This window comes from Lissotriton helveticus, chromosome 11 (genome assembly GCF_964261635.1).
Source record: "Lissotriton helveticus chromosome 11, aLisHel1.1, whole genome shotgun sequence".
In the NCBI taxonomy this organism is placed as follows: domain Eukaryota; kingdom Metazoa; phylum Chordata; class Amphibia; order Caudata; family Salamandridae; genus Lissotriton; species Lissotriton helveticus.
Window position 1 is genome coordinate 474326699 of NC_136072.1, and position 24777 is coordinate 474351475.

At 43.4% G+C, this 24777-nt stretch overlaps 1 protein-coding gene across 1 annotated transcript in view; it reads left to right on the forward strand.

Moving 5' to 3' along the window:
• Window positions 1-24777, forward strand: part of GPC1 (glypican 1) — a 418979-nt gene that overhangs the window by 363635 nt on the left and 30567 nt on the right. The window contains exon 7 of the mRNA XM_078666069.1: window positions 14214-14347. Within this exon, the coding sequence (XP_078522195.1) occupies window positions 14214-14347 (134 nt within the window). The remainder of the gene's footprint in view (window positions 1-14213; window positions 14348-24777) is intronic.

Consider the following 24777-nt stretch of genomic DNA (forward strand, 5'->3'; position numbering starts at 1 on the left):
AGGGCCATATAGAACCAGAACAAGAGCTGAACCTTTCTTAAATCGGTGGCAGATCTATTACTTACCAGATCTGTAAGCCTAGAGGTGTGTTGCCAATTTAATCAATGCTGTATGAAAATTCAAAGTCAGCTCATTAGATTTCGCATTTTATAACTTTGTTTTTACTAGTGTCTAATGGGTGTAACATGTCCGAAAAGTATTTAACTAGGAGAATTTCTTGAGGGTTCTAGTAGTTCTAGTTAAGGGCACTCTTCATGCCAAAGGAGCTTGACTTGACTGTATTAACTAATTTCCAATGTGGTTCTCACATCTCTCAAGACAATGGGATGGGCAAGTGTGATGCAGGGTTATGTACAGAACATGGCATTTGGCAGACTGCACTTGTAGAGGAGAAAAACCTTCTGTCGCAGTGTTGCAGTATTGTTGGTCGTTCAAAGGGGAGAATGGTGACTATTTCCTCCTTCTGTCCAGCAGCTGCTGGTTTCAGCAATGAGTGCAATAGGAAGGGAACATAATTCCCCTACTCCTAAACTCGTCCCCAGCTCTCGCTTGCCATTCAATGGTCCACAGCATCGGTGAAGAGACCTACATAGAAAACCTCACCTCTCTGTAGTCGCTACTTGCTGTACATTGATACAGATATGAACATCAGAATTAGCTACTCAAAGCAGATGTTCCCATTGGTGTACATAAACATAAAGCTAATATTTTTGACCTACTCCTAAATGACCAACCTGATGCGGTCTTTCTCACGGAAACCTGGCTCCAAGAGAGCTCAGGGCCTGACATAGCTGTAGCCCTACCCTCCAACTACGCGATAGCCAGAATAGATAGAACAAAAAGAATAGGGGGTGGAATTGCGGTAGTGTTTATAAAAAACTTCTGCTGCACTCTGGAGCAACTAACCATCACCACATGCAAAGCTGCTCTATTTAAACTTTCTCTCTCCTCTAATTTCACCTTCTCAGGAGTATTAATATATCGACCCCCAGAGTACCATGCAAACTGGATCCCCACTTCTATGGAAGAGGTCTCGTCCTTTGCCACAAATAAAGCTAATTTCACAGTATTAGGTGACATAAACTTACATCTGGAAGACCTTACCTGTACTAATAGTACTAGACTCATATCTGACATGGCTTCCCTAAATCTAAAGTTAATACATTCCGGTCCCACCCACATAGCAGGACATTTCCTAGATCCCATTTTTTCCAATCTTAGTACTATCATCTGCTCCCCAGCATTACCCACCAGCTGGTCTGACCATTATCAGATACATTTTAATCTGACCTCCCCGTATGACAAGTACACCTCCAATAACACCAAAGGAGTACGAGAAACACAGAGAAACTGGAAAAAGCTGACATCGGCAAACTTAACGAATGTCTTGAAAGCCATAAACCAATCTTAGAGCAAAAAGTTGGCCCCCTCGCTGAGTCTGTCCATAACTGGCTCTCAGAAACCATTGACACCTACCTTCCCACCACCAAATACAGTAGAACTACCCATCGTCCTCCAGTGCCTTGGTATAACGATTCTTTAAAAATTTCTAAAACTAGCTACAAGATCCTCGAAAGAAGGTGGAGGAGAAAATATGACCAATCATCCAAACAGGCCTATAAGATAGCTCTGAGCAAATATAAAGAATGCAAACAAGCTCGTGCAACATTTATAAATCTAACCCTCTGTAATGCATCTAACTGCAAAAACACTATTCAACACAGTAAAAGAACTTGCCGGCTAAGAGACCGTAGCCAAACCTCCTATATTATCTCAAACTAAATGCGAGGACTTAGCAGCCTTCTTCATAAACAAAGTTGAAGGAATATACCAAGAGATTATCTCACAAGAACATGCACATGACAGCGCTGCGAATACCAATACACCCATGCCAACGGCATACTATCCCCCGATGTACATGAGTACAGTGAAACAGACGTAGGCCATGTCCTAACGGAATGGCCCAACCTAACAGCCGAAAATACGGACACACTTCTGAAATCAATAAAATCTGGTTCACCAATGGACCCACTGCCAGCCAATATCCTGAAACAATTAAATCACTCTGTGTTATCAGTCCTTACGCATCTTCTTAATACATCGATCAAAGAAGCAGAAATTCCCCCTACATGGAAACAGCCATGATTCACCCACTATTAAAAAAGCTTAATGCAGACCCTGCTGACACTAAAAACTATCGTCCCATATCACTGCTGCCAATTTTTCCTAAGTCTTATTAAAACACATTCATATTCACCTGACGCAATATGTAGCTACGCATCACTTATTCCATCCCTCTCAGTCAGGTTTGAGAGCGGGTTTCTCGACAGAAACCACCCTCTTAGGTGTCACAGAAGCTATCCGCCAGAACTTAGATAAAGGACAAACAGTGGGGCTCATTCTGCTTGATCTGAGCGCCGCTTTCGATACCATCTCACACACTGTGCTCATAAACACACTTAGTAAAATTGGTATAGGTGGAGATGCTCTCAAGTGGATCCAGGGATTCCTCTCAAACAGAACTTTTCAAGTTTTCTCCCAAAAAGCCTGCTCCAAAACGCACTCTTTTGCACATGGAGTACCACAAGGCTCCATCTTAAGTCCATTACTTTTCAATCTTTATGTAAAACCTCTGGCAGAGCTGGCTGAAAAATCTGGCCTGTTAATCTTTTCCTATGCAGATGATTCCCAAATCATGTTCTCACTATCTGCACAAAACTCAAATGATACCTCTACACTCAAAACTTCACTAGGGAGGGTCAGAGGGAAGGTTTAATGACCAAGAATGCTACGTCCCTCACGAGTACTCAACACCAACTAACAAGTAACATTCAGTCAAAAACCTGCTCATATATGAGGGTTGAAAGATTGCGTGTGCTGATTGCGAAATCAATAATGGGACACCTTCAAGATAGTTACAGTGTTCCCATCAGAGTTCCATCCTGTACCGCCCTACATCATTTGGGAAAGCCACCATAAGTACACAGGGAAGAGCCCAATGTACGATTTGGCACAGCGTGGTGGAAATCAATAACCCAATGAACTTGTGACAGGTAGGTGTCAGGATGTAACTAGTAAGCAGTGCTAAATAATGAAAATAAAAGAATTTTTCAAAAATGTGGTGATGTTAAAAAGGGGTAGAAGAAGGAAAATAGATTTATTGGCAACCTTCAACTCCCACTATCTAAAAACAGTGCAAAAAGGTAGTGTCAGCAAATTACTACCTGGACAGTTTATATAGTCACGGTCGACATGTTTCTGCAGCTTTACCTGTGCCCCGGGGTCACTTGCTGCTTCTTCAGGACCTATACTGCTACTGCTTAATTAGTGCATAATAAACAAGGAAACTTAAAACAAAGTAAATGTCACCTTTGATTCTCCTGATGAGAGGACCATTGGATTTCACAAACCAGCACACACATGAAAAGAAAAAGAGAGAACAAGCCTATTAGCAAATCTCTCTAGCGAGGCTAGAATACAGAACACAGTCTCGCATTCAATGTTTTTTAATCCATCCCTTTACACATTTATTTTGAGATATCAAATATTCCCAAAAGAGCCCAATTACCACTTGTGTAAGAAAACACTCACCCAATATTATGGAGAATATTGCCCCACCTCACCCGGCACTAGCTCAGGTACTGCGGAGCCCCGCTCTGTGTAAGTAACAAACACATAAAAAGAATCAATTGAAGGAAGTACTGTTGGGTCAAGGCAAGCCACTCGATATAACGTGGTTCACAGAGGCGCTTGTTTCTGTCTACTGACTCACCTATCCGTCGGTACTCCAGACGTCCAACTGGGCTGTCTGTGGGAGGTACCGACGGTCTGAGTCAGGTTACTTTTATAAGCTTTAGATTTCATAAGCCTACGTTCACATACCGAGAAAGGGACGCCGCGCTCCTTGCTGAAAGCGTCAACAGTCCTCTTCCGGGTATCTAGAGGTGTGTTTCATAAGCCTACGTTCACATACCGAGAAAGGGACGCCGCGCTCCTTGCTGAAAGCGTCAACAGTCCTCTTCCGGGTATCTAGAGGTGTGTTACGATTGGCCGGCGCGGCGCGATGACGCAGCCGCGTCGCGCCAAGAACTATGGGCTTTGTGGTTTTAAAAAAGCCCCCGTGTCTAGTCTGGGACGTCAAATCTGTTGTATAGGAGTCTCATATTTTCAAAATGTTATTCTAATGCAAAGCTGGCGTCATCCCGCATATTATCATGACCCCCTCACAAGAATTACAAAAAAATTTTGAAAGCGTTTTGAACAACATGTCGGCGACTTATAACTGAACTGGATAGAAGCGCCAACTTCATCTACCATCAAACCCCGTGTGTCTCACTCACAAGGTCTCGTTCTGTGGTTAGTATCCGTATCATGTTTATGCTCTGAACACACCAGGAAAAGGCACAGTGAGGTCTTCCCTAGAGTATCCATTGTGATCGCGCTACTCCTGCGCTGTATCAATTGGTTAATGGACAACAACCTATTTAGCACACACGCAACCAGGCTGCGAACATAGTATCGTCTCCCTTAGTCTGCAAGCCGAAGGTGCTCTGTCCAGGACACCTCCTCCAGTCTCATTTATCTTGTTCTTTAGTCTGGAAAGAACATTATAACAAAGGTCATACACAATGTCAGTGATTGATAGGGCCCCTCTGGCAACATATCATCGTGTAGGTGTTATACTCATAACCCACTCACCATATGGTCATAAAGCACTCATGCCCATGGGAAACAACAGATATACCTCACTCAGGGCATATCATTCATTCATGTCACAGCACTGATTATCAGGTGCCTCTAGCTCTTGAGTGACATCCAAGGAATATCTTCATTCAATCCTTGCTTGTCTGTCCCCAATTTGTGTACCCATCGCTGTTCGCGCTGGAACAGGAAACTCTTGATGTCCGTGATGTGGGCTGGTATCAGAGGTTGCTCTATCACAGTCCAATGCAGCTCAGACGACGTATGCTTGGTTATTAAGAAGTGGTTCGTCAGTCTGGTCGACTGTCTTGAGCACCGAATGGAGCTTTTATGTTCACAAATGCGTGTCTTAATTTTGCGAGTTGTCATTCCCACGTATCTCTTATTGCATGGGCAGCTAATTAGGTACACTAAGTTGGAGCTATTACAATTTGTGAACCTTCGCTGCTCCCACGGTCTCCCAGTCCCTATATCGATAGTCTGAGATTTTGTTGTGTTCGGACAGGCTGCGCAATTCCCACAGGGATGGTGTCCTGTGGCCGCAGGCATGTCCCATAATGTGCCTAGAGCTCGTGGTATTTCCCCTTTAGGACGCGTGTGGACCAGTTTGTCCTTTAAACTCTGCCCTCTTTTAAAGGCGAACAGTGGAGCTGGAATAGTGTCACCTCCAGTATTAAGAATGCACCAGCGTTTCTTTATTATTTTCTGGATAGCATTTGACTGCGTGGTAAACGTACTCACACAAGTCATTCGATTTCGATTAGGTTTAGGTGGCAGTATCTCCAATAGCCCCTCCCGGTTGTTGTTGGAGGCTCTCTTTTTTGATCTTCGGACTAGGCCTTTGGGATAATGCTTTTGTACAAGATCTTCTTTTAGGCAATCGGCATGATGTTCAAAACGGTCTTTGGTAGAACAGTTTCTCTGTATGCGCAAAAATTGCCCATAAGGTAAATTATCTCGAAGAGATTTGGGATGACAGCTGTTATAGTCTAGTAGAGAGTTACGTGACATCGGTTTGCGGTACAGCTCTGAGGCCAAACCGGTAGTAGTGGGTATAATTAGCAGATCGAGAAACGCTAGATGGAATCTACTTTGCTCCATTGTGAAGCGTAGAAAGCGATTTCTCTCGTTCAGCCATTCGTGGAACCTTGTTAGTTCTTCTTCACTCCCTCTCCAGATCACTAAAATATCATCAATATACCGCTTCCACAGACGCATCTTGTCTGTGAAAGGGTTAGTGTCCGAGAAGATGTTCTCTGATTCAAAATTATGAACATACAGATTTGCTAACGACGGAGCAAAAATGCTGCCCATGCTCGTCCCACTGACTTGAAGATAGAGCGAGTCTTCAAATTGGAAAAAAATTTCCGTCATGGCTATATTAGCCAGAGTCATTATGAGATTGACTGGGGTGATGGAATCTAGATCTCTCTCTAAGAGGAGCGTTTCCACTACTTCTAATGTCTCTTTCTGTGGGATTGAGGTGTACAAACTCTCCACATCAAATGATACTAAGATGTCAGTATTACAATCAAAATCGATGTCTCTCAACAGTCTTAAAACATCCTTAGTATCTTTGAGATACGTGGGCATTGCACTCACCATTGGCTTTAAAAACACATCGACAAAGGTCGACAGAGGCTCTAAAAGGGAGCCGATCCCCGAAATGATAGGGCGACCTGGTGGTGGACGCTGGGGTTTATGTATTTTAGGTAAGTGGTAGAAGTAGGGAATTCTTGGGTTTGCAGTGCAAAGGAACTGTCCTTCTTTAGCTGTTATCCAGCCCTCACTGAGGGCTTCTTCCACTATCTGTGCTATTTGCCTTGTCAGTCTTGCAGTGGGATCTGAGGTCAGCTTCCGATATGCTTTGGTGTCTTCTAGTTGGCGAAGACATTCTTGCCTATAGGCATCAGAGTCTAGTAACACCGTAGCCCCGCCTTTATCGGCCGGCTTGATGACCAAAGAGGAATTGTTAGCTAAACTCGTGACTGCATCTTGTTCTCCTCGTGAGATATTCTGGAAAGGTCTATGCTCTCTCTCGAACAGTTCTTTCAGATCTTGGTCTACAGCTTCTTCAAACGTGATAACTTTTGCTGGCATCCCTACTGTAGTGGGATTAAACGTTGAAGGTCGTTTAAGGCCAGTGTTGTCGTCTCTCATAGTCGTTAGGCTGGAATCCTGTTGTTTATGCGCGAACAGGTAGTGTAATCTTATTTTCCGATAGAACTTGCCCATCTCTACTTGGGTGAGGAAGGGATCACTCCTATTTGTGGAGACAAAGCCTAAACCTTTGTTCAGAATCCTCCAATGATGGGGATGTATGATCCACATCAATCCTTTCAAACTTATGGTCAGCAGCCTTTTTTAGGGTCTGGCCGGAGAGGGCGAGGACGCCAACGGACGGCGCAACAAGGTCATGTGCGCTGGAGCGCACCCCCACCACCTGCTCAGCCAATGGGATTGAGGAGCGGGAAGGTAGTAGGACAGGACCAAGCCGGGACGTCGAGCGGTCAAACATCGTAATAAACCTTAGCTCGCACCAACTCACTGTGATGGAAGAGAAAGTTCTGAACAAAGGTTTAGGCTTTGTCTCCAATAAATAAGATTACACTACCTGTTCGCGCATAAACAACAGGATTCCAGCCTAACGACTATGAGAGACGACAACACTGGCCTTAAACGACCTTCAACGTTTAATCCCACTACAGTAGGGATGCCAGCAAAAGTTATCACGTTTGAAGAAGCTGTAGACCAAGATCTGAAAGAACTGTTCGAGAGAGAGCATAGACCTTTCCAGAATATCTCACGAGGAGAACAAGATGCAGTCACGAGTTTAGCTAACAATTCCTCTTTGGTCATCAAGCCGGCCGATAAAGGCGGGGCTACGGTGTTACTAGACTCTGATGCCTATAGGCAAGAATGTCTTCGCCAACTAGAAGACACCAAAGCATATCGGAAGCTGACCTCAGATCCCACTGCAAGACTGACAAGGCAAATAGCACAGATAGTGGAAGAAGCCCTCAGTGAGGGCTGGATAACAGCTAAAGAAGGACAGTTCCTTTGCACTGCAAACCCAAGAATTCCCTACTTATACCACTTACCTAAAATACATAAACCCCAGCGTCCACCACCAGGTCGCCCTATCATTTCGGGGATCGGCTCCCTTTTAGAGCCTCTGTCGACCTTTGTCGATGTGTTTTTAAAGCCAATGGTGAGTGCAATGCCCACGTATCTCAAAGATACTAAGGATGTTTTAAGACTGTTGAGAGACATCGATTTTGATTGTAATACTGACATCTTAGTATCATTTGATGTGGAGAGTTTGTACACCTCAATCCCACAGAAAGAGACATTAGAAGTAGTGGAAACGCTCCTCTTAGAGAGAGATCTAGATTCCATCACCCCAGTCAATCTCATAATGACTCTGGCTAATATAGCCATGACGGAAAAAAATTTCCAATTTGAAGACTCGCTCTATCTTCAAGTCAGTGGGACGAGCATGGGCAGCATTTTTGCTCCGTCGTTAGCAAATCTGTATGTTCATAATTTTGAATCAGAGAACATCTTCTCGGACACTAACCCTTTCACAGACAAGATGCGTCTGTGGAAGCGGTATATTGATGATATTTTAGTGATCTGGAGAGGGAGTGAAGAAGAACTAACAAGGTTCCACGAATGGCTGAACGAGAGAAATCGCTTTCTACGCTTCACAATGGAGCAAAGTAGATTCCATCTAGCGTTTCTCGATCTGCTAATTATACCCACTACTACCGGTTTGGCCTCAGAGCTGTACCGCAAACCGATGTCACGTAACTCTCTACTAGACTATAACAGCTGTCATCCCAAATCTCTTCGAGATAATTTACCTTATGGGCAATTTTTGCGCATACAGAGAAACTGTTCTACCAAAGACCGTTTTGAACATCATGCCGATTGCCTAAAAGAAGATCTTGTACAAAAGCATTATCCCAAAGGCCTAGTCCGAAGATCAAAAAAGAGAGCCTCCAACAACAACCGGGAGGGGCTATTGGAGATACTGCCACCTAAACCTAATCGAAATCGAATGACTTGTGTGAGTACGTTTACCACGCAGTCAAATGCTATCCAGAAAATAATAAAGAAACGCTGGTGCATTCTTAATACTGGAGGTGACACTATTCCAGCTCCACTGTTCGCCTTTAAAAGAGGGCAGAGTTTAAAGGACAAACTGGTCCACACGCGTCCTAAAGGGGAAATACCACGAGCTCTAGGCACATTATGGGACATGCCTGCGGCCACAGGACACCATCCCTGTGGGAATTGCGCAGCCTGTCCGAACACAACAAAATCTCAGACTATCGATATAGGGACTGGGAGACCGTGGGAGCAGCGAAGGTTCACAAATTGTAATAGCTCCAACTTAGTGTACCTAATTAGCTGCCCATGCAATAAGAGATACGTGGGAATGACAACTCGCAAAATTAAGACACGCATTTGTGAACATAAAAGCTCCATTCGGTGCTCAAGACAGTCGACCAGACTGACGAACCACTTCTTAATAACCAAGCATACGTCGTCTGAGCTGCATTGGAGTGTGATAGAGCAACCTCTGATACCAGCCCACATCACGGACATCAAGAGTTTCCTGTTCCAGCGCGAACAGCGATGGGTACACAAATTGGGGACAGACAAGCAAGGATTGAATGAAGATATTCCTTGGATGTCACTCAAGAGCTAGAGGCACCTGATAATCAGTGCTGTGACATGAATGAATGATATGCCCTGAGTGAGGTATATCTGTTGTTTCCCATGGGCATGAGTGCTTTATGACCATATGGTGAGTGGGTTATGAGTATAACACCTACACGATGATATGTTGCCAGAGGGGCCCGATCAATCACTGACATCGTGTATGACCTTTGTTATAATGTTCTTTCCAGACTAAAGAACAAGATAAATGAGACTGGAGGAGGTGTCCTGGACAGAGCACCTTCGGCTTGCAGACTAAGGGAGACGATACTATGTTCGCAGCCTGGTTGCGTGTGTGCTAAATAGGTTGTTGTCCATTAACCAATTGATACAGCGCAGGAGTAGCGCGATCACAATGGATACTCTAGGGAAGACCTCACTGTGCCTTTTCCTGGTGTGTTCAGAGCATAAACATGATACGGATACTAACCACAGAACGAGACCTTGTGAGTGAGACACACGGGGTTTGATGGTAGATGAAGTTGGCGCTTCTATCCAGTTCAGTTATAAGTCGCCGACATGTTGTTCAAAACGCTTTCAAAATTTTTTTGTAATTCTTGTGAGGGGGTCATGATAATATGCGGGATGACGCCAGCTTTGCATTAGAATAACATTTTGAAAATATGAGACTCCTATACAACAGATTTGACGTCCCAGACTAGACACGGGGGCTTTTTTAAAACCACAAAGCCCATAGTTCTTGGCGCGACGCGGCTGCGTCATCGCGCCGCGCCGGCCAATCGTAACACACCTCTAGATACCCGGAAGAGGACTGTTGACGCTTTCAGCAAGGAGCGCGGCGTCCCTTTCTCGGTATGTGAACGTAGGCTTATGAAACACACCTCTAGATACCCGGAAGAGGACTGTTGACGCTTTCAGCAAGGAGCGCGGCGTCCCTTTCTCGGTATGTGAACGTAGGCTTATGAAATCTAAAGCTTATAAAAGTAACCTGACTCAGACCGTCGGTACCTCCCACAGACAGCCCAGTTGGACGTCTGGAGTACCGACGGATAGGTGAGTCAGTAGACAGAAACAAGCGCCTCTGTGAACCACGTTATATCGAGTGGCTTGCCTTGACCCAACAGTACTTCCTTCAATTGATTCTTTTTATGTGTTTGTTACTTACACAGAGCGGGGCTCCGCAGTACCTGAGCTAGTGCCGGGTGAGGTGGGGCAATATTCTCCATAATATTGGGTGAGTGTTTTCTTACACAAGTGGTAATTGGGCTCTTTTGGGAATATTTGATATCTCAAAATAAATGTGTAAAGGGATGGATTAAAAACCATTGAATGCGAGACTGTGTTCTGTATTCTAGCCTCGCTAGAGAGATTTGCTAATAGGCTTGTTCTCTCTTTTTCTTTTCATGTGTGTGCTGGTTTGTGAAATCCAATGGTCCTCTCATCAGGAGAATCAAAGGTGACATTTACTTTGTTTTAAGTTTCCTTGTTTATTATGCACTAATTAAGCAGTAGCAGTATAGGTCCTGAAGAAGCAGCAAGTGACCCCGGGGCACAGGTAAAGCTGCAGAAACATGTCGACCGTGACTATATAAACTGTCCAGGTAGTAATTTGCTGACACTACCTTTTTGCACTGTTTTTAGATAGTGGGAGTTGAAGGTTGCCAATAAATCTATTTTCCTTCTTCTACCCCTTTTTAACATCACCACATTTTTGAAAAATTCCTTTATTTTAATTATTTAGCACTGCTTACTAGTTACATCCTGACACCTACCTGTCACAAGTTCATTGGGTTATTGATTTCCACCACGCTGTGCCAAATCGTACATTGGGCTCTTCCCTGTGTACTTATGGTGGCTTTCCCAAATGATGTAGGGCGGTACAGGATGGAACTCTGATGGGAACACTGTAACTATCTTGAAGGTGTCCCATTATTGATTTCGCAATCAGCACACGCAATCTTTCAACCCTCATATATGAGCAGGTTTTTGACTGAACCTCTACACTCAAGACAGGACTCACCAACATAGCAGCCTGGATGCAACCCAACTTCCTTAAATTAAACGGAGATAAAACAGAGGTACTCATATTGGGTAAGCAGAAAAACCCCTTGAGCACACAACATTGGCCAGACAAAATGGGGACCCTCCCTACCCCCGCACCATACGTACGTAGCTAGTCGTACTCCTTGATGACACTTTGAGCATGCATACCCAATCAGTAAAAGTCGCGGCCACTTGTTTTTCCATCATCAAGGGGCTAAGAAAAATCTGTTGGATGTTACCTGAAACAACAAAAAAAACTATAATTAACGCGTTAATCACCTCCCGGCTTGACTACGGAAACTTTCTCTATGTGGTCTCAAACAAACAGATCACACATAGACTACAGATGACCCAAAATGCGGCAGTCAGACTTTTATGCAAAGTGCCAAAAAGAGAATCGCTCTCCGCTTTCCGAGGAAACCTCACTGGCTAACCATAGAAAATCGAGTAACATTTAAAGCACTTACATGTATAAAATTAAATCTGGGACAGCCCCCAGCTACCTTTGCTCCCTGGCCACACCCTATATCCCATCCAGAAATCTTAGATCAGCCTCTCACGGCCGTTTTGCGGTCCCAAAATACAAGTTAGCACGCATTGGAGGGAAATCCTTCACTTACCTAGGACCATCCTACTGGAATTCCCTCCCAATTTCACTTAGGAATGAAACAAGCCACTACAGTTTTCGTAAGTTGCTGAAAACCTGGCTATTCGATAAATAAATTGTCGTGGATCCTCCGTGTTACGGCTTCATTAAATGCGCCGGGAAACCCTTTTTGGGTAGCTGTTGCGCAATATAAATTCTAATAATAATAAATTGGTGTACTACAACAGAAAGAACCATACATGTGGCGATACATTTTTCAGTGACCACGACTAATGTCTTTTAGTGGTAGTTGGTGTTCCGCTTGTATCTCAAACATAATGTCCCTTAACATAAGGCCAATGGCCAAGGGTTATATAAACACTGTGTCTTCCACAGGGGTCACATCTTTTTATATAATGTACATGTTGTAACCAAACTATGATGTTGTGTTCTTGTATTGTAGTGTTGTTTTCAATGCTTTTGAGCTATGTTGTTGTATTGTGTTGTGCCAAGTTGTGTTAAACTGTATTCCTGTGTTGTGGTGTTTTGGCATATTATACTGCTGTAGTGTTGCATTTTATTATGTAGTATTGTGAGTTTTTTGTTGGTAAATTACTGAGTTGTGTTGTTGTTGAATTATGGTGTTCTGTTGTTCATTTGTGGTTTGTAGTGTTGTTTTAGGATAATGTTATTGTGGTGGATTTTGTTCTGGTTTGTGGTTGAATTGTGTGTATTGTTGAAGAGATAGAATACTTCAAGAAGGTAGCTCTATATGCCCTGAGCGCCTCCTAATCTGATTTCAGACTCAAATGCAGCACTAAGACAGCAACTCTCCAAATAATGAATGACAGACATCAGTGATACGTCTCTTGGAGGTACCTAATCTTGCTGCTGCATTCGCCATCATTAACCACAATGCCCTTTTTAATATCATATGCACTATGATATGAGGGCCAATCACGGAACTGGTGTGCATCCCTCACTTCTATGGCATATTTCAAGGCTTTTCCAGGCATACGTTTCCTCCCCACCCCTAATTTCCTCAAGAGTGTGGAGATTCTGAGGGCTTTGTCCTTTTTCCATCTCTTTTCTTACTCTACTTGGAATCATTTTACCCACCGCTCCAAATCACAGAGATCCATATATAGCAACATTGCGGCAATACCCACCTGTATTATGGAGTTACTAACCCATCTGACATTTCAACCCCGAAAAGTTACTTCAAAAAGCAAATACAATGGATTAATTATTTCTCCCTAAAACTGAATCCAGCAAAAACTGCATTTTTCCTCCTCTACTGCAAAAGAAGCACCTCCAGTCCAGAACTGACTTTTCCAAATACTACATCTAAGCATCACACCCAAACTGTTTGTATTAGCTAAATCACTGGCTTTCACCATGGATAACAATTTCAGGTTGTCATGTGGCAGTATGAAACTGACATACATTGCCTTATTTCAAATGTGTTTACTTAAAAACTCAAAACTTCCATTCTTTTTGCTGATTTCAGAAGAATTCTGCAGGCTATTCTCCCATACCTGACTGTGAGCAACACTTTACTCTCAGGCCTCTGTACATCCACTGTGGCTCCTCTCAGACATTCTCAATGCAGCAAAAGGTCTACAAATGTTAGACTGTATAACCTACAATTCAGAGAGAACTGCTCTGACTTGCTCTTAAAACTAGCATTTGAATAAACAGTATGAAGAACTTAGACTCAACTCAAATCTTTTGTCATTTTGGAAGAACCTAAAACCTATATTTCTGGACAGTATCCAGAAATCTAGAACAGTTAGCCTTTTTTTTCTCCGCACAATACACTGTTATTGTTCTTTATTCTTTCTTGCTTGAGCAGTGCCCCTTTGCTAGGTCCACTCTATACAAATCCATGTAATAAAATAAATAAACTTATAGATGCAATGATTTTAGCAGATAAAAGACAACAGAGTTTAAGGTCTTAATAAAGGTGCAAGAGATTGAAGAAGGCATCAAGAACATAATATGACTTAACATATCTAAAGGCGCAACGTTTATCCAGTGCAATTTAATGGTTAAAATCAATTCATTTGTTTACAGTAGTTACCTTTCCATCACAGACAATAAAGATCAAATTTTTCAATGAGCCTGTAATAATAAAAAGATTTTTGATTGAATGAATAAACCCAGATATTAAACGTTTGTTTGTTTGTAATAGGTCGCAAATGCTAAATCAAACCTGAAAGACATCAAAGATTACTGGGTAGTTCTTCCAAACATGCTTTGCAACGAGAAGGTAACTGCAGCCTCAACGAACGAGCACAAATGCTGGAATGGGATGTCCCAGGGCAGGTAAGACAGTGTCATTTGCATTCATTTTAGAGTAAAATATATTTAGCGAAGTATGCTCCAGTTCCAAAGAGAGCACTAGTTTTATGAATTTCCACTCAGGGCTTTGATTTGATTTGATTTGATTTGTTTTGATTTGCCAATTTATAGAGCGCAACGATTGCCCATGGGCGTCTTGAGCCCCATTCACAAAGATTTCCTTGTGAGTAGTTGCTACTTATTCCTGATTTACGCTTGAATGTCCAAGGGTAAAACACACCAACTCCTGGAAAAAAAGTTATTTGTCAAACATTACCTTTGGAGGGTAAGCTCCATCTGTAATAGCCCACCACTATTTAAATGTTACCAAGAGCAGTAGGGTTTATGTGTAGGATTGTGTGTGTGCCTGGCCTCCTTTGCAGGTATTTAATAGTAAATAAGAGACTAAACTATAGTAGTATCTTATTAGTAATAATTGTGAATAAAGGTTGTCTTTGGTGGCCATTTTACAATATTCCCTTTGCTATTAAAACTAGTTTCAATGTATTTTTCTTGCATGTAACCCCTTCACATTACTTATTTAAATAATTTTCTCACTTGGGGCCAGATGTATCAAGTAACCATTTGGCGATTTCCTAATTGCAATCCTTGCAATTAGGAAATTGCAAGACGGCATGTATGAAAGTGTGTTGAACACTTTCTGCGATTCCTAGGGGGTTTCAAATGACCTACCCTCATGAATAATAATGAGGTAGATTGCAATTTGGGACCCCCTAGGTATCGCTAAAATCACGGGGATGGTGGCCTGCTGGAGTGAAGCAGACCACCATGTCCCTGATTGCTTTTACATAAATCAAACTTTTTTTTTAATGCTGTCCATTTTCCTTAAAGGAAAACGGTTTGCATTAAAAAAAGAAAATTAAAAGTTATCTTTTAATTTTCTAAGAGCAGACAGCGGTCCGTGGGACCAGTGCCTGCGCTGAAAAAAACTTTTCACTGCCATACCTAAAGGGAAGTAGGTGGCAAACTGCAAACGTACCTCATTCACAGTCATAAAACCTTCATACATACCATTAGGATTCGCTATTTGGAAGGGACACCCTAAACACGCCCCTTTCAAGTAGTGAATCGCAAACCCACTTTGCGATTCTGTAACAGGTTACCGAATCGCAAAATAGGGTGTGATACATGTGAAATCGGCCCGTTTTCAAACACAGAAATGCTTGATACATGTGGCCCTTGGTCTTTAAAATCGGGCCGCTTCCTCATCACTCCCAGGTTCTTTTGCTCTGGTTGCTGGTGCGGATTCTCTCACTTGATGTAGGATTCTCTCTCTTAGGTCTCCTAGCCCAATAAGATATCCTTTCATTCAAGAGTATCCTAATGCCTTAGGAGTCCCTCCCTTTGCTCTATATAATTATATTTGCCGTTGTATTTTCCTTCTGAGACTCAGGAGGAGATTACTCACTTACTAAAGCACCTCTAAATTGACTCATGATTGTTTCCATTGTCTCTTGTGCCTTTCCCTTGACTTGGCCTGTATTTCCTATAAGATTCACTGACATGACTTTCGGATTAGAAACCTCTTTTTCCCTGCACGATTCTCTCCCTGGTCCTAGTGTCTAATTTCTTGGCTCGGGAGTCAAAGACTTGGCTCTGGTTTTTACTCTTTTGCAACAAATTTGTACCTTCAGCCCAGGTCTGTCTATTCAGCTCAGAGATCTTAAATAAGGAATATTTTTTTGTTGGTCTGGCTTCTTGACCCATTTTTTTTTCTCTTGGGTTATGGATCTTACTCTTGGGTGGAGTTGGGTTTGGTTGAGTTGGGTTGGGTTGGGGCTCTTTACTTGGCCTCAGGGTCTTTTTGTTCTGACGCAAGAGGCTGTTCATTTGTTTTGCATTCTGTCCTTTACTTCAAGAGCCTTACAGGTGGCCAAAAGGTTCTTTATTCAGGATTCTCAAATTTGGTTCATATTTATATCATTTGACCTAGGAAACACTCCCCTGCATAATGAGTCTCTCATGTAGCTCAAGCACCACTCCTTTTCCCGCAGATGTCTCTCTGCATTTTTATATTTTTTATTTTTAGTTATGTTAGAAAACGTGGCAAGTGTTATCTGTGTGAGCTCCTATGCATGTGCTGAGAAATACAGTGTGATTTGGACACCATCTTCCAAACGAGATGCTGATTTGTTGTTTTTTGTTTTAATTTTTTGCTTGGAGGTGCAATGCCATATCTCATAAACAGAGAACAGTTAATACAAACTCAATGCAGAATCATAAATGCATATCCTACGGTACAGTACAACAATTTAAAAAAACACCAACCCCTGAGATCTTCCAAGACATCCAAGAACCCCCACCAAGGCAATATAACAGATTTTTAAACGCTTGATTTGCCATAAAGGGTCCCCAAAGTTTATGAAATGTGTTCTGACCTGGGAGAGAACTGCCTCTCTCTTTCCCTGACCTTCTTCACTTCTTCTATCCAATCCAGGAAACAAGGTACAAACTTAGATCTCCACCCCCGCAGAAGCAGTGGCTGTGCCACCAGCAGAACAATTAAGACCAGCTTCCATGTGATGTCTATCCATCATATGACAGGTGCCTAGCAATGCCAACATGGGAATTTGTGGTTTTTGAACCTTTATTTGGTTGTCTTAAAATCTAAAGAGAAATCTTCCAAAATTGCCCAAATTCCTGCGATACCATATAATTTGTGCTCACCCATCATCACCTGTCATACCACACCTGAAGCACTAATTCAGAGAATCCAAATTTGTTTTGTTTGAAAACCAAGTGTCCTGTAGATCAGCAACTTAAAAAAATACATCCTACAAAAGTTAGCCCCTTTTAAAGAAGAGAAGTTTAAATCATTAACTGTCTGTCACATTTCCCTCTTTAATGAGACATTTTCATCCCTGAACCTTTTCCTAGAAGCCTGTTCGTACCCATCCACTTTCTCACCGCAACAAATAGCAATTCCAAAGGCCTTTCTTCCGCATATCAGGGTTATCAATCGATTTTAAAACATGCTCATTCTTATCTAACCACCCCTGTGATCAAAATTCAGTAACACCTCAGGCAGGGCCTTATTGGACCACTGTAACCAGGTTTTACCGCTTGAAATTTGTGGTTCGACCTCACTCCAAGTTTTCTAAGTATCATACATCAAAAAATCATTTCGTTTTGAGAAACCATTAATTGCCCATCTAGCTCCAATTGTTGAATCCATAGCCCCCATTTCCCCATTTTAATTGGCCCAATCGAGTTTCATAATTAGTGTAAGGAATGCCATAAGCCTTAAAAAATGGTGCTTCTTTTTTAAGATGCCCTTGCTGTGTCTTGTATCTCACTTTTTTGGGGTATTTAGTAAGTTTTGGAAGGTCTCTGATTTGATTTTCTTCTGACATGCTGCCCATCTATTTATTCTGAAGGTGGCCATGCAAAGTGTGAATCGTATTAAACCTAAACATGTATTGTGTAAAATGTCTAAAATACTATGCCTTATGCTATGGAAGGGCCAACCTACCTTCATCTGTCCTCCTATATAAAGTGTTAAGTGCTGGTCACTCAGCCCCCACCCTGTTCAACACCTTCATGATCCCCCTTGCAGATGTCATCAGATTCCATGGACTCAATGTAATCTCTTACGTAGACGACACTCAACTTAACCTCTTGCTCACAATGCCATGACCAACGTATCCAAATGGATGAGAGACAACTGCTTCCTACTCAACTCCAACAAAACTGAGGTACTGATCTCCAGGAAGAATGCCTCTGCATGGGATCACAGCTGGTGGCCGGCAGAACTCGGACCCACACTGACTGACTATGCACCAACCTTTGCATCTTCCTCAACATCCAACTGACCATGAAACAACAAGTCAATGAAGCCACCTCCTCCTGCTTCCACACACTTTGCATGCTCCGCAGACTTCAGAAGGATCCTAACCAACACCAGAAAGACCGTCACTCAGGCCCTCTTCACAAGCTGCCTCGACTACGACAATGCCCATTATGCCTGCATCTCCATCCAGATCCTCACAAGACTCCAGACCATACAGAATGCCGAAGCCCGACTCATCCTACACCTCCCAAGCAAATTCACATTGCCCACCACCTGAGAGACCTCCACTGGCTCCCCATCAGAAAAGATGCCAGTTCAAGAGCCTTACGCACACCTACAAAGCCTTCCATGACCTAGTACCTGCCTACCTCAAACATAGACTGAACTTCCACCAACCCACTAGACACCTGCGCTCCTCTTCATTCTTTCTCGGACACCCTCCCTGCATTCATCGCAGCGGTAGCCGCCCCTTTGCCTACATTACTGTCAAGACCTGGAACAACCTTCCCAACCAGCTGCAGACAGCCCCCTCGCTGGCAGACTTCAGAAAGAGTCCTGGCTGTTTGATGGAGACATAGCGCCCAGATACCCCTAGGGGTGACAGTGTGTTGCCCTTTACAAATGCTGATTGATTAATTGATTGAAACTCTTGGGCTGGCATTAGGCCTTAGAAAAGACAAGGACATCAAGTTTATAAGTGCAAAGAAACTAGAATAGAATACATATGGGACAGCTGTGAATAAAAAATTAAATAGAAGGAGGACTGCCAATTTTATTAGGGCAACCCTCTCAAGACATTTAAGGAAACATGGTGCCCATCTAGTCAATAATCCTGAAACATTGTTTATCAAACGCTTATAATTTAAATTGTATAATTCACTCACATCTTCTGTAAGAAAATACCCCTAGGTAACGCTTGGGGCTGGTTTAAACGCAGCCCCGAAAGACTGGGAGTAGCTCCTCCGCCACACAACTACTCAAGATGATGTCAGTTTTAGCTTTGTTCACTTGGTATCCTCCCAGTTTTTAGAAGACCCAAAGGATAGCAAATACCTTTTCCTCTGCTTCTTCCTTGGGGCTAAAAAAGCATAATGTTGTCTGCGTATTATTTGATTTTGGCCATTTGAGGAATAGGTTCTTGAATTAATCTATCATTTCGAATGACTAGAGCTAAGGGCTCAATATAAAAGGCAAAAAGAACTGTTGGGAGCTTTCAGCTCTGCCTCGTTCTCCGCTGTACCCTAAAAGTCCCTACTTCAGAAGAATTTGAAATTAATTTGGCTTTGGCGTTCTAGTACATTTCCTTAATAAAATTTTATAAAATAAAACTTGTAATCTGGGGAAAAAATCAACATTTTTCTACTGTACAATAAAGAGTCACCCAGACTGCAAGCCTGAATACCTTTTCTGGGCTGATCTGATTTACTGCCAGCATATCCAAAGCATCTATCAAAAGAGTGGTGTTGGTGCTCAGCTGCCGTCCAGCAATAAAACTATTTTGATCCAGATGGATTAACTGGGGCACAAATTTAGTACATCTATTTGCAACAAGCTTCATTATGATTTTATAATCCAAATTTAAAAGTGTAATTAGACTATAAGAATTAGGGTCTGTGGGATCTTTGCCTTTTTTGAGAAAGCTGGAAAAACGGAGGAGGCAATCTCTTTTAAAAATTAAATAAGCGACGTTCAATACAGGTTTAAAACTTCTGAAAAGGACCCATAAAATTCAACTTGAAACCCATCAGGACCACAAACTTTACCTCCGGGTTGGCTGCCTATTACTTCCTCCAGCTCCCATAGGAAGAAAGAGCTATCCATGAATCTTCCCCTTAAAGAGCTGGCATAGTGAAAGAATCCAGGAAGCAGTTCAATTCAGATAAATTAACAGCAGGGAAAATATTATGAATATTGGTAAAATGTTCTGAAAAGATGGCTTTAACTCTTCCTCAGACGTACAATGCAACCATGTTCATGGGCACTTCACTGCATTAATCAAATTGACCGAGACTCATTCCTGTTCCTGCTAAGCCACATATTTCCCTGCAAAGTCGCTTTCTTCATATACTTTTTGTGAATATGTTGAATTTTGCACATAATTCTTTGCGTAGTAATATTCCTGCTGGGCAATTTTCGCATCTCAAACTGTATTCCTATTCTTATCTGAACTATGCTGCAGAAACATCATGTATTCGTAGATAACTCTATTCCCAAAACTAATTTCTTCCTAAGGCAACATTTTCAACCGAGCGATATCCCTAGAAATAACAAAGGCTTACAAGGAAGCTTTCATAGCGACATATAGCATACTACTGTGGCAAGGCCATTTTAAAGACAACAAAAAACCCTAGGTCTCTAACTTACAATTCTCGTCTTCCCAATTGACCTTATTAAAAATCCATCTCTCATTTTTCATACCCTTATTTTTCAAGGAGATTTCAAGTCCCACTGCTGAATGGTCTGAAAGTCCTTTAAGCAGCATGTTCAGTTGCTTAAACTCCACTATGGAGGAAATCAAAAAATAAACAATGCAAGCCACCGATTTATGTCTGGCTGAAAAACAGGTACATTGTTTTTTGATTAGATGTCCTGCCCTCCAGGGATCAAATAAACCATACATTCTCTAATACTCCTCAAGCTATTTCACAATGTTAGGTTTCGGTTGAGTTTTTTTATGAGAGGAAGTATCAAGACCTGGTGCTACAAAAAGTTGAAATCCCCTCCGCCCGAATGATCAGTCCTCCATCTACTGTTGCGAGTGACAGGAACAATTGATCAAATGGGGTAGTATCGTCATCAACTGACCATATAAATTAACTAATGTTACCTGCATGAATTAATCATGCAGTCTACCCAACACCACCATCTTTGCGAATCTGACTGTCATCTATGAATCCTTGCTCTAACATTCGTGTTAATATAAATTGTTACTTCTCTATGTGCTGCACCGGCCGAAGAGAAGTATTTAAAACAAGTCCATGTTTTAAACATCACGAACACGGCATGCCCATTTTGGGGAATACTGATTTCTTGCAAAACAGTCAATGTGGGTTTATGATTTTTCATCCAGGTTTCGACCGCTATCTTTTTCACAGGATTGTTTGATCCATTCGCATTGAGCAAAAACAATTTAATCATTTCACCACTGTATGAATAAAAATACTGTCCCCCATGCTAATACAGCCTGTTATAGCACCGTATATATGAGCTACCTCCATACGGTCATAGTCCGCAACAAACTTACCATCATTGTGCACACATTCTCCACTATAGTATGCAAAAAAAACTAAAAGTGTTTTAAAATACATTTAAAAAGGAAAACTAGCTTACACATACCTTAAAATGCAAAGTGCAAAATAAGTGCCTAAAGTGTATAAATAAACCTCATTCCAGTACACATATTTTAAAGTGCATTACCTTCAACAACTACAACAGACTTAAATCAGCATCTTCCTCTACCTGTTACGCCTATTTCTCCAATAGATGGCTTTCCCGCCAGCTCTCCAATCAAAATATCAAAAAATAGAATGATGTACCCAAGACTGTTGTCCAATAAACCTATGATGAAACAAAAGCATTGTATCTTGATTTTATTCATATATCTGCAGTAACCCCTGACTTCTACCCAGCTCTCCATAACCCTCCCAGTTATAGTAGGAGTTCCGCCCCTTCCCCCCCCCCCAAGGTTCTCCCCCGCCCCCGAAGCCTCTAGGCATCCAACATCATGACAATGTGTTGTTTCCTATGAAGTCTTGCATACTCCCCCACTTCCTTCTAATGTCCTCTCTTTTATAACCAGCGAATGTAATCAGCAAGAATACAAACTTAATCAGTACACCAGGCACAAAAAGAAACTATCCCGCAAATCAATCCCTCCCCCATCCACTTTAACTCTGCAAGAACTGGTTGTGCATCTGTTACCAGGGAAAAGACATGAAAATGTCCTATGAACAAAACCTTAAGTGTAGTCTTATAAATCAAGGACACCTGGGTCCCAACAGACTGAAATTAAGCAATCGTTCTTGATCTCTCAACACCGTTGTACTATATGATTGTCGTATCTGAAAAAATTCTAAAATTAAATTCACTTTGACCTAAGAAATTCTTTTCCTTGATAGTTTTGGCCAAAACCTTTTTTTTGCCCCTATAATCCGCAAATGTGACCAACATATGGAGAGGATAGTTTATCCATTAAGTATTCATCGGTAATGTACACAATGTAACCCAGGAAATGCACTGATACCGCCCTGAAGCTACTCTAGGGTTGGGGCAGAACATGTTTAATGTGGTCAAGTGTCCTGGTTTTGCCAGTTCTTTCTGGTTGTTCACCATCTGTCCCAGCAAATTTCAACACATTTAGCAAATGTCCCGGTTCCTACAAAGGGATGTGTGAACACAATAGGAGGAAAGTTTACACATGTTGCAGTGCAGAATTTGTTAGCAGCCCATAGCAGAAAGCAGTTTATTTACCAAGGATGATACTCTGTGTGAAAGTGCATTTAATTCCCCTTTGCGCCACACTATCTGTGTTTTCTGTGCTGGTGAGTGCTATTAAGTTGATCCCGCTGAACCGCTCTGTTGATGCAAATTGCAGTCCTACTTTCCTGTTATGGAATGGCTCTGTTTTTTTTTTTTTAATATGGTAGACCTATGCCTGATGGTATGTCCCATTAACTTTATATATTCGAATTATGGCTGGCTTACTTTAGATGGAAGGTCCTGCACTCAGTTTAAGGGTCTGAGATTTATTTCAGCTCCCAGTTCTACCTGTTGCCAAACAATAGATGTCAATTTTGTTTCCCATCACCGCACTCATAGCTGCCAAATGTCCCTTCATTGCCGAGACAGTCTCCGCAAGTTGGAGACTGTCCCGGGTAATTCCTTATCCCAGACTGTCCCGGCGATTGCACTTCGGAGAGAATTGCAGGGAATTGCGAAGAGAATTTCAAACTTTAGACCAAAGTGGCAGAATTGCAAAAAGTATTCAATGCACCTAAATGGGAGAATTTTCCAACTCAGCTACTTTGGCCTTAAGTTTGAATTTCCCAACTTAATTCTTTCTTTATTGAGTAGACCCTATAATCTGCACTATGATAAGTAGGTGGAGTTAAATTATGCTAATTATGTGGGTTGGGCAGACCAGGCGGAGCTTTGATGCAATGGGTGTGGTACATTTTCAAGTAAGTAATTAGTAGCTGTGCTGCAAAGTGTCCCTGGAAAGATTTTTCAAATGTTGGCAACTATGCGTACTGTGTCTATTACAGTAATGTAAAAACACAGAGAACCGCTTAGAAAAAAGCCCTAATTGCTGAAAGGCCAAACATTAAAATGCCGGTTCAGGGGCGTGGCCAAGATGGCGACCTGAGGAGACGTCTCCTCGTGAGGCCCCTCGTCCCTAACCCCCGTTAATGCCCCGTTACTGCTCATTTTAATCCCCCGAGCACCTTGATTGCTACCCGCTGTAGGGGAGCACACAGATGACGCTTTGGAGCGGCCGGGCACGACACAGTGAAACGCCTGTGCCCCTTAGCGGCCGAGATTGCTGTTCCCAGCCCGCGGAGTGCAACATGGCGGCCGGACCCACCGAGTGACAGCGGACGGCCTGGTCCCCAGGGGCGAGCCGCCACAAGCCGCGGACCAGCACTGAAAGGGACATCACTCCCCCGATCAGGGAGGTGAGCGACGATGGAGTGAAGGGCGAACCGCGAGCCCGCCATCGGGTGGGCTGCGGCGAGGTGCGGCCGAGCCGACCGGGGGTAGAAACACCAGAGGCCCCGGTCTGGGCCTGTGCGGAGCCCGTTCGGCGCGCATCCTCACCGCCTACGGGGCCAGAGAGAGAGGCGGCCGGCCGAATCGCGGCCCACAGACCCCCCAGAAGAGGTGAGGAGAGATATGCTGGGCTGCTCTGGGTGTGGAGCTCTGGGGCATCCACTCGAGCCCCTGGCGGGAGGCCTGACGGGGACCTTCAGACGCGGCCCTCTGACGCACTACGGGAGGGCCGGGGAGTGTGCCATCCAGCACCCAGGCTAGCGCAGGGTCGGGGGCAGACCCCACGGACAATCCCAAGGCACGGGTCGCACCGCAGCACTAGGAGCCCCGGGCACGGGAGGAGAGTTACACCGGGCCGGAGAAGGCTGAAGCTCGGGGATGATAATCGAGCCCCCGGTGTGGACCGACGAGGGGGTGCACACTGCTCTGCAACACGCGGGGGCCCCTGCGCAGGAACGTAAGGCGGCACCGGACTGCCGAGAGCCGCGCGCCCGGGAGGAGCTGTCCGAGCCCCCGATGGGGAACCTGGTGGGGCCTACCAGCATTGGGACTGCAACGCTGTGGCATCGCCGCAGTGCGTGACGAGGAACCCCAGCCCACAACCCACACGTGTGTCCTTCCTTCGGGACGACTTGTGCTCCTCCCCGGACCATATTGATTCTTGCTTGGGCCCAATAGTGGCAGTGCACCCACTGGAGGAGGGGGCTGACGTGACGGAGCGCGCTGGGACCACACGCGCGATAGAACATGGCTACCACGAATCGCAGAGGGGGCCGCACCATCCACGACATGCTGGCGAAAGGCGCCACGAAAAGAGACAAGAGCCCCGACAAGC